We start from the raw sequence: 9,832 nt of genomic DNA, 5'->3' as shown, positions 1-9,832 counted from the left end.
GCAGATCTGGATGTACTGTTTGATTGGGCAGCCAAGTGGCAAATCACATTTAATATAGATAAATGTAAAGGTATGCACTTGGGAGCTAATAACATGCATGCTTCATACTGTCTAGGGGGAATACATTTGAGGGAGTCAGAAATGGAAAAGGATCTGGGGGTTATGGTAGATCATAGACTAAATAACAGCATGCAATGCCAAGCTGCAATATCTAAAGCTAGAAAAATACTTTCTTGTATTTAAAAGAGGAATAGACTGCAGAGATGGAGACATAATCCTGCCCCTGTATAAAGCATTGGTCAGACCACATCTGGAATATGCAGTCCAGTTTTGGGCACCAATTCACAAAAAGGACATTGTGGAATCGTAGAGAATGCAGAGAAGGGCAACTAAACTAATAAAAGGAATGGAGGAGCTCAGCTATGAGGGGAGATTAGCTGAACTGAATCTATTTTCCCTTGAGAAGAGACATTTAAGGGGGATATGATCACCCTGTATAAATATATATATGGTCCATATAGAGAACCCTCTTCCCAATTATTCGCTTTGAGATCATTACAAAGAACAAGTAGGCACGCTTTGCGCCAGGAGGAAAATAAGTTTAAGTTTCAGAGAAGGAAGGGATTCTTCACTGTAAGGTCGGTGAAAATGTAGAATCGGCTCCCCAGGAAGCAGTTTCAGCAAGTTCTATAGATTGCTTTAGGAAAAAAGCTGGATGTTTTTCTAGGTGCACAGAATAAAACTGAGTATTGACTGTTGATCCAGGGAACATCTGATTGCCTCATGGAATCAGGAAGTATTGTTTTTTCCTCTGTTGAAGCAAATTGTACCAGTGTTTTTTTGCCTTCCTCCTGACAAACTATGTCTTATAGGGTTTTATATCTGGCATATATCTATTTCCTTAGTGTTTGAACCTGATGGTTTTATGTCTTTTTTCAACCTAACCTACTATGTAACTATGTAGCTATGTATGATCATACAGTGCTGAGTATCTAAGTGTCTGAGAAGAAACACACAAACATGTATCTAAAAGGCCTGTACATTTCAGTTGTACACTGATTAATATATAATAGGCAATCACAAGTGTTTTTGTGTACATGTATATAAATATTTACAGAAATGATCAATTTACGTAGCTTCTATAAAAGTGGACTTTAACTCAAAAAACAAAAACTCACTAGAAAGACTAACAAAAGAAACATGCAAGAAATAATCCCTGGCTACTGGTATCTTTTTTATAAGCTCTACACAGTAGGGCTCACACTTCATGAAGTGTACAACTCGATTCTCAGTGTGGCTCATGCGGAGAAGTTACATCAGTGCCCATCCAATGACTGAAGAGGATTGCCGACTTTATGGAAATCTACCCCAGGAGCCGGAGATGAAGATAACAGCTTCTAAGAACCTGGACCTATCATTGCTGCAGGAGGGCTTTACATTGGTATTAAGTATGAGCAATAAGTGCTGAGTATGCTGTGCTTAGTTGATTTTGGCAGGAGCTCTTTACCATCTGAGTTTAGCTTTTGCATAGAAAATGCCATTTGTGTCATTCATTTGCAAAAAAATGTATACTAATTACAGTAGAAAGATTTTCCTTGGTACACAGATTTTAAAAAAATGTAAACATAAATGTGTTATTTTAAACTGTAACACTTTGTTTAAAATTGACTTCATTTAACAATTAATTCAGGTACAATTTCAAATATTTTAAGTATTGTGTACTTTTTTGTGTATTTTGTATTATTACACTGTAAACAGTAATAATAATTTTCTAGCACTTTCTTTTTGTAACTTACCCACTGGTAATATTTCTGTTGTAGCTTCATCAAACATATATTGATTCTCAAAATAACATGTATAGGAACCTTCATCTGAGACACTTATGTTCTGTATCCTCAGGGAAATATTTCCTCTATTTATTTCATTTTTAATTAATTTGGTACGACCATAATAGTCTGTGCCCACCGCCTCATCCTTTCCATTGCGATAGTGATAAACCACAGATGCATCTTGAGATCTTAGCCATTTAATTTCCATGTTTTCAGCATTCATCTCTGGTTTCAAGTAACAGCTGATAAGTACATCTTCTCCAACAGAAACACTGACTTGTGTTGCTGCACTGTAAACTGTAAATGTTACTATAGATACAAAAAAAATTAAAAAAATAAAAAAAAAAATATTGGTCATGTCAATGCTAAAATGAAGTTTCACTTAAAGTGGAGCTAAACTAAAAATATAAAAAATCATACTTACCTTTACCACGGATTCTTCTATCCTTCTATTTGGTCCCATGCCGTTCTGAAATCCTTTCATCATAGGGGGGAGGAAACTTTGGGGGCCTGCATTTTCTTCCTTCTTCTTTCTTCCTCTGGCTAACGTGACAGTGCAGGTGAAAGATGGGGAAAAAGTGGGAAAAGGGAATGCCGATCTCACTGTGCATGCAGAAGGTGCAACCTGAAGCCTCCTGGGATACATGATCCCAGGAAACTCTGTTCTCCCATTCAGTCTTTACCGCTGTAAATAATCATTTACAGAACAAAAATGCAATTTTACCTGATATAAAAAGGGTTATCTACCCTGTTGGTGATAGGTTCTCTTTAAGAGAAAAAAAACAGTACTATAGTATCTATAAGTACAAAAAGACATTTTGAAGGTAATATATTATTTATTTATTATTATGAATAATATTATTATAACTAAAAATTTGCAGTTAAGTTATTAAGGTTATCTTTCTTTTTCAAGCCAAAAATCAATGTTTCAACCTTAAGGTTCTGATGTGAAGGGACTTGATGTAAAGTATACCACATAAATGTATTTTTCTACTTGCTTGTTTGTTTGACTTAAAATTATAGTCATCTGCTGCAACAGGAATTTTATTTTTTTATGAAATACTATCCCAGACTTGTGTACTACATGCATGCAGACCCTCTCAATAATTATTTGCTCGTATCACTCTTTCAAAAGGACATTTTCTCAGACCAGAACATTTAAAACTGCCTAATGTAATTTTCAGTAATTGACCCCTCCCCCCGCTCTCAGGACCTAACCTTAAAACTTCAAGGTGGTCCATACACCTAGCGTTCCGTAACTAGTTCCCCAAATTAAAAGGGTGGATATGTATGCTGCCATGGAGCTATCAGGAATCAATGGTAGGTAGTAATAAATTGTCTATTTTCCTGACTGTTCCATGCCAGCATATAAATGGGAAATAATTAGCCCACCCAGGAAGGGAAGCTCAAAAAAGTTAAAGATCACAAAAAAGCAGTTATGTCAAAGCCCTAATGACACATATGGGTAGGAGACTAGGTTGCTGCATTACAGTAGGTGTCCAATTGCACTTGAATACCCACTGCACAGGAAGAGCTGTGACCCCTAAAAAGGATTTCTAAACTCTTTGCCTGATAAGCTATGTTGATAGTTCTGACAATCCATGTTAACTGAGGAAAAGGCAATGAAAACAAAAGGAACAATAGGTGTTTGGAATATCTTGAATGTATCTAGTTAAGTCCTGAGAGTTGTGAGGGATTAACCCATTTGTATGCTGACATGAAGCAGTCAACAAAAAAATCGTTAAAATTCTTGCATATACTCAGATCATCCAAAGGGAAATGTTTTCATCTCAATAAAAACATTTTGCATTCTTTATTACACTTAAGGTAAGTAAACTAATCCAGATTGCACTAATCCATCAAGGTCAGAATTTTAAATCATAGAAAAAAATAGGCCACGTATTGAACTCACGCTGTAATAGATCTACCTTCTCATCACATACTCAAAAACACTTCAGAAAAATTGACAGCTGGGCGGTAATGAGACAGGTAAGAATAGTTATTACAGAAGGGACATCACCTGTCCCTTTCTGCAATAAACACGTGCCCGATCACCAGTTTTAAATTGGGATTTTAGTTATTTGTCAAACCTATTATAACTGTAGTGACACCAATGGTTATTTGGTTGTTTTTAGCTTTACCTTGGTCATGTATTTGTGATCCATAAGCTATAGAAATCAGTGAAAATTAATTAAAATGGTATTGTTTTTAGAAGTCAACAAAAGCAATATGTTTGTTCTCTTAAATAAAGGTTTATTTTAATATTGTCTTAATGTGATTTAAGTCTAAAAGATGCATAGCACAGCTTCCTACAACCTGTCAAGTAAAGGAGAATGAAAGCCATTATGCTAGCATTAACTATGTTTCACAAGATTTTTTAGAGATAAAACTGGACTGGAGAGTGTTGTACATACAAACTATATGAATCTTAACTTTGAATAGTCAAAATTTAAATCCTTTGACAGGTAAATCCGCTCCCTTTCACATCAATTGGTATAAAGACCTGATCATCCTGCCATCTGTTTTACAGTTGGCAGTTGAATAAGGTAAACACAAAAAAGATTTAGAAGTGTTATACCTATACCTTTCTTTGAAATGTTACTACATTCTGAATTATTCTGAATTTAATTATTCTTATCCATAGCCCGTGACAAGGAGCCAACAATCCTATGCCAATCAGGGCATAGGAGTAAGTTCTAAAATTTACATATTACACCCTGTCATTATTCATTTTTGACAAAGACTAAGTCAAACTGCAGAAGGAGTGTGTGAAAATGGTAAGGGGTAAGTAGCAACCAGGTGCTGCTAATTACATGCACCTGATTAAGTGATCATCAACAGGTGCAACTTGCTCTATAAAAGCAGACGTTTTGTCAGTTTGCTAATCTAAAACATTTAGGTATGTGATATCACAATGGCAGGGGAAAAGGCTTACACAAGCAATTGATGAAGCCCATCAATATGGGAAGGCCTGTAGGGCAATTTACAAACAATATGTCAACAATATATAAGTCCATCATTCTACAGTGACAAAGATTAGGGGAAACATTCAGGAGAGTTGTCAATCCTCCCATAAGTGGACATCCCAGCAAATTGTCCCAAGGTTAGACTGTGCAATACTCATACAGTCTCTACAGGCTTCCATTAGCATGGTCATTTTCTAAGTTCAATTAGAAAACAATTGAACAGATATGGCTTGATCGAAAGAGTTGCTAAAAGAAAACCTGTTCTCTCTAAAAAGCATGTTAAGCAGGGCTCGGTTTGCAAAGTTGCATCTGAACAAACCACATGGCTTTTTGGAACAATGTCACTTAGACAGACAAGACCAAATAAGCACGGTGGAGGAGTGGTCTCATTTGGGTTTGTTTTCAGCCACAGGACAATACAGTCATTTAATTAACTATTAACTCCTCTAAATACAAAAATATTCTAGAAATCAAATTTGAGGCCATCTGTGTGACAGCCAATGTCTGAAAGCCTCAATTCATGACAGAACAATGATCCCACGCACACCAGCAAATCTACAACATAATGGCTAAAAAAGAAAAGAATCAAGCTATTGTAATTGTTCTGTCAAAGCCTGAAATGCAATCCAATCAAAATGCTGTGTTGAGACCTCAACGATACAAGAGACTACAAAGGTCATTCAGAAAATGATTACTTACTAAGGTATTGCTGCTAAAGGTGGTTCTACAAGCTATTGAATCATGGGGCATACTTAGGTACAGAATACCAAGCTAATTATATTTATATTTGTCTACAAATGAAAATAAAAAAATATATTATTACTCACCTCCGACCAACAGGTTAAAGTTTAGGTTGAAGATTAGGATGATGAAACACAACAGCATCATTCTATAATATATTAACATAAGGTTGATATAAATAGCATGTATATCTTTAGTTTTCAGAATAATTATAAACTTGTATGGTATAATACAAATGTAAAATGCAGGGTATGTAAATATTTAAGTTTTTAGGAGTCAAAGCCAAAAAATGTTTCCAACCTAGAAGGATTAAAATTTCTGTGTGTGTGTGTGTGTTTTTTTTTTTTGAGGCCTGTTATTTGAGGCTGATTTATGCTGACCAATCCTATCTTTCTTCTAAAATCACCTAGTATGTACATTTTTGTGTGTGTTTTTTGCATATTTATAGTACATTTTTGAAAAGGGGAATGGGCAGGAGCAGCATATGTGAACTTTTCATTTCAATGTCTGTAAAATAGAAATCATGGAGTTGATTTGCTAAGGAGTTTAGGTTGCTCACTTAGCAAAGTGAGCAAACATTCTTCAATGGACATTTCAATAAGCTTAGTGAATGAGGTGAACCTCTTCAGACTTTAGTCACCAAATCATGTACTTGTTTCTTTTGCTTCCCTTTCCTTTCACATGACTGAGTAGTTTTTGCAAAGTGAATTTTCTCTGAATTTACTAAGGGGAATTATCCATTACAATGCGATGCATCACTTTGGTAAGCGAACACCTATGAACAGTGTTCTTGTAACTGTGAAAAGTTTGTTTGCACACGACTTATAGTTGAGTAAAAGCATAAAACTACAAAACAAGTGGTGTTCCTTGGCCTTTACTAAAAGAACATGACTAACAGTTAGCTACCAAGCAAAACAGCATTCAATTAAGCCATTCAATTACCCAATTAGGTTCATTAACAGTTCATTTAAGATCAATGGACTGCCTTACTGCATCATTTGTCAAAAAATCCAGCCTTAGAGCCATATTTCCTACTGAAATTCCAAAAAAAAGAAATACATTCTAGAATCTAAGAAACATAGCTATCTGTGGAAATTGAGACCTGACTACACCATATCATTTTTTTTAACTTGGGGATAGAGCATATTATTATTATTATACAGTATTTATATTGCACCATCATATTACACAGCGCTGTACAAAGTCTATAGTCATGTCACTAGCTGTTCTTCAATCTACTGTTCCTACCATAATCAAATGTCTTTAATACAGTTTAAGGTACATTTTTGAGGGGAAGCCAATTACCTTACCTGCATGTTTTTTAGGAATGTTGGAGGAAACCCATGCAAACATGGGGAGAAGCTGCAAACTCCATGCAGATAGTGTCCTGGCCGAGATTCAAACCTGGGACCCAGAGCTGCAAAGGTACCAGAGTACCTACCTGTGAGCCACTGTGCTGCCACAATGAAAGCCTGAGGGCCCATTCAATTTTCTATACTCTCATTTGCACCTTGGGTGTACCACTAAACCACTAACCGGTGGTCCGCATGAAAATTTTGGTGTTCCACGGCTTTGGCTGGTGTGTCCCCGAGCGGGGCCAGGAGAAGGACCCCGCTGAAGGGGGCACACCGGCCAGAGCGTGTTGATTTGATAAATCCTTAGCAGGTTAACTTTGAACTAGAGAGAAGATTTCATCAAACAGACACGAATTCATATATAAAAACCTGATTTTATATGCTATTTGCCTTAATTGTATTTTGTTTGATAACCGTCACTATTAAGTGGATTTATTATACTGTTTTACATTGTAAATAATAAATAAAAAAGCACATGCCAGAATTATTTTTTGCCAGAAAAAGTTGCCATTGCTGTGATGCCTGTATTGTTTTATAAACTACATAACAAAATCTCACCACAAGTTAAAAAAAAAACAAAATTGCTATTAAACTTGCTAAACTTAATAATTCTTAACAGTATTTAGAAATCAGTTTCAGTAAACAGAAAAGGTTAAGGTATAAATTAGCAAAACAAGTTTGCAATGCATTGCAATGCAATGAGAATTTTATTTAGTTATGGGAATATGATACTTACAAAAATTGGGTTTTAAAGAACAAAAAAATATGACAAAAATGTTGCTAATTTGCCTGGTCCAGAGATCCACATATGTTTAAAATGACAATGTTTAAAAAATCAAAAACAAATTTTAGTCACTTACTGTTAGGGTAGTTAGGGAACTTCATTTGAAACCAAGACGTGAAAGTAAACCACATAGAATTAAACAAATCACAATAATTCATGAAAGAGTCTGTGCTTCTGGTTTTCAAGGTCCAAAGTGCAGCTGGAAAAATACCATGAAGCAAACAATAAGTAAAACTGAATATTAAGAATACCTATACTAGAGAACTGTACAGTTCCACATACAGCTTATCATGTAGAAACTATTCCTCCTAGTTAAAGTCTCCTAGTTTCCTCCAATTATACATAGCAACAGTAATAAAACTTTATAGACTTTGTTCTTTGCTTATATTACGGGTTTAAGGTTTGTTATTAACTTGAGATATTATGCTTAATCACTTCACATCTGAAGTTAACATGTTTTATTAATGAATCAATAAAAATATGGTTTTTATCTATAAAAGGGAGCAATGTCTTTACCAAGTAACTACAGATCTGTAAGTTTAACTTCTATAGTTTGAAAATTTCTAAAAAGTGTGATAAAGGAAAACGTTGAAGGTGTTTTTAGAAAGTGTTTCTTTCTTTTTAGAAAGAAATAAAAAAAGATAACTGAGTAGCTGTGGATATAGTATAGTTGTTTTTTTTTTAAAGTGTTTGGCACAGTTCTCCAAATGCAAGTTAAGGTGTTCAGACTTAGAATTTTCTTTTTGGAAGTAGATAGAGAACTAGCCTAAAGACCGTAATCATGGAGTAGTGAGTAATGATTCGTGCTCTATTTAGGGCTCTATTTATTAAGGATGGAATACTGATTAGTTTATTCACAAAATAAAGGCTAGAGGAAAGAGATTTGTTTTTTTTTTTTTGGCAAATTCAATATGTATTAATTTTATACACATTCAAGATTACAATTGATCATTACACAACAAGACAATAAATATTTATTCCACAGGGGTGTTGACCCAGAACTATACATCAAATTTCCTAATGTATCAATATTATGGAGAGAGAGCAAAATAATTCGGCTTACTTAACTGTAATTATGTAGAACACCTTTAGCTGGTAATGTAGACAAATAAGTAGAGAAGGTATAGCAACAATATAAAAAGAAACCGATCAAAAAAGGTGCAACCTAAATAATATATTGCATAGATACATATAGCAATATTTTTTGTGCCCGGTATTGAGGGTGGGGTAATTGTACAGTACAGACTAAAGGGTACTGTATAAGAATAATTCTTTAAAATGGGTCACTAGACTGATTGTATTGGTTGTATTGGTTGTATTTTTTTAAGGTTAGAGACCACACTAACTGCGATTGATTTCATTTGTCATCATGCCTAGAAATTGCCTTAATGATCCAGACAGTTTCTGTTATGTGTGTGGTTCATTCATGACGAAAGCACAATGTCGCCAAAATACCACAGAACTTAAAAAGATATACAAATTATTTTTCGGCTTTCCACGTGGTGACCAGGATCAATCTTGGGCTCCACATGTCATCTGTACCAGTTGTTCCAATGGGCTGCGTGACTGGCTAAATCGGCGTAAAGCAGCAATGCCATTTGCAATTACGATGGTGTGGAGAGAACCGCGAGACCATCTAATTGACTGCTATTTTTGACACGATTTTCAGGTAAAACTAGGCACAAAATTGTATATCCCAGCCTTGATTCTGCAATTAGTCCTGTTCCCCATGATGATTCATTGCCAGTTCCGGTACCACCACATGATGGACTTCTATAGAAGGTGATGAAGAATGCGCTGGAGTTGCAGCCAGTAACTACCTTAAATCATCTGATCCTGACTACTTGGCCAATGAAGATTCAGAACCAGAGATCTTTACAAAAGCAGAGCTGAATGATCTCGTTTGTAATCTAAATCTCTCCAAAGACAAAAAGCAGAACTTCTTGCTTCAAGGCTTAGCCTCCTGAGCAGTTCATTTCTGTCTGGATTTATATGTCTAAAAGGGGTGCATTGTTTTTCATGAAAATTTATTTTACAGTATATTATAATAGTATTAGTATAATAAAGTTTGAAACACAAAATCATGTCAAAATAATACATTAAATAAACTAAAAAAAAATATATATATATATATATAATACTCATACTATTATTATA

The 9,832-nt window shown here is 34.9% G+C and overlaps 1 protein-coding gene across 1 annotated transcript in view; it reads right to left on the bottom strand.

Moving 5' to 3' along the window:
* The window catches only part of LOC140341740 (butyrophilin subfamily 2 member A1-like), a 27,262-nt gene extending 19,262 nt beyond the window's left edge, over positions 1-8,000 (bottom strand). Inside the window, exons 1-3 of the mRNA XM_072427616.1 lie at positions 7,752-8,000; positions 5,623-5,684; positions 1,797-2,138 (exon numbers count right to left, since the gene is read on the bottom strand). Of these exons, the coding sequence (XP_072283717.1) occupies positions 1,797-2,138; positions 5,623-5,683 (403 nt within the window). The 5' untranslated portion in view covers position 5,684; positions 7,752-8,000. The remainder of the gene's footprint in view (positions 1-1,796; positions 2,139-5,622; positions 5,685-7,751) is intronic.
* Positions 8,001-9,832: the final 1,832 nt, after the last annotated feature.

Source organism: Pyxicephalus adspersus, chromosome 12 (genome assembly GCF_032062135.1).
Source record: "Pyxicephalus adspersus chromosome 12, UCB_Pads_2.0, whole genome shotgun sequence".
In the NCBI taxonomy this organism is placed as follows: Eukaryota; Metazoa; Chordata; class Amphibia; order Anura; family Pyxicephalidae; genus Pyxicephalus; species Pyxicephalus adspersus.
Note: the sequence above shows the minus strand (reverse complement) of the source record. Positions and strands in the feature narration are given on the sequence as shown.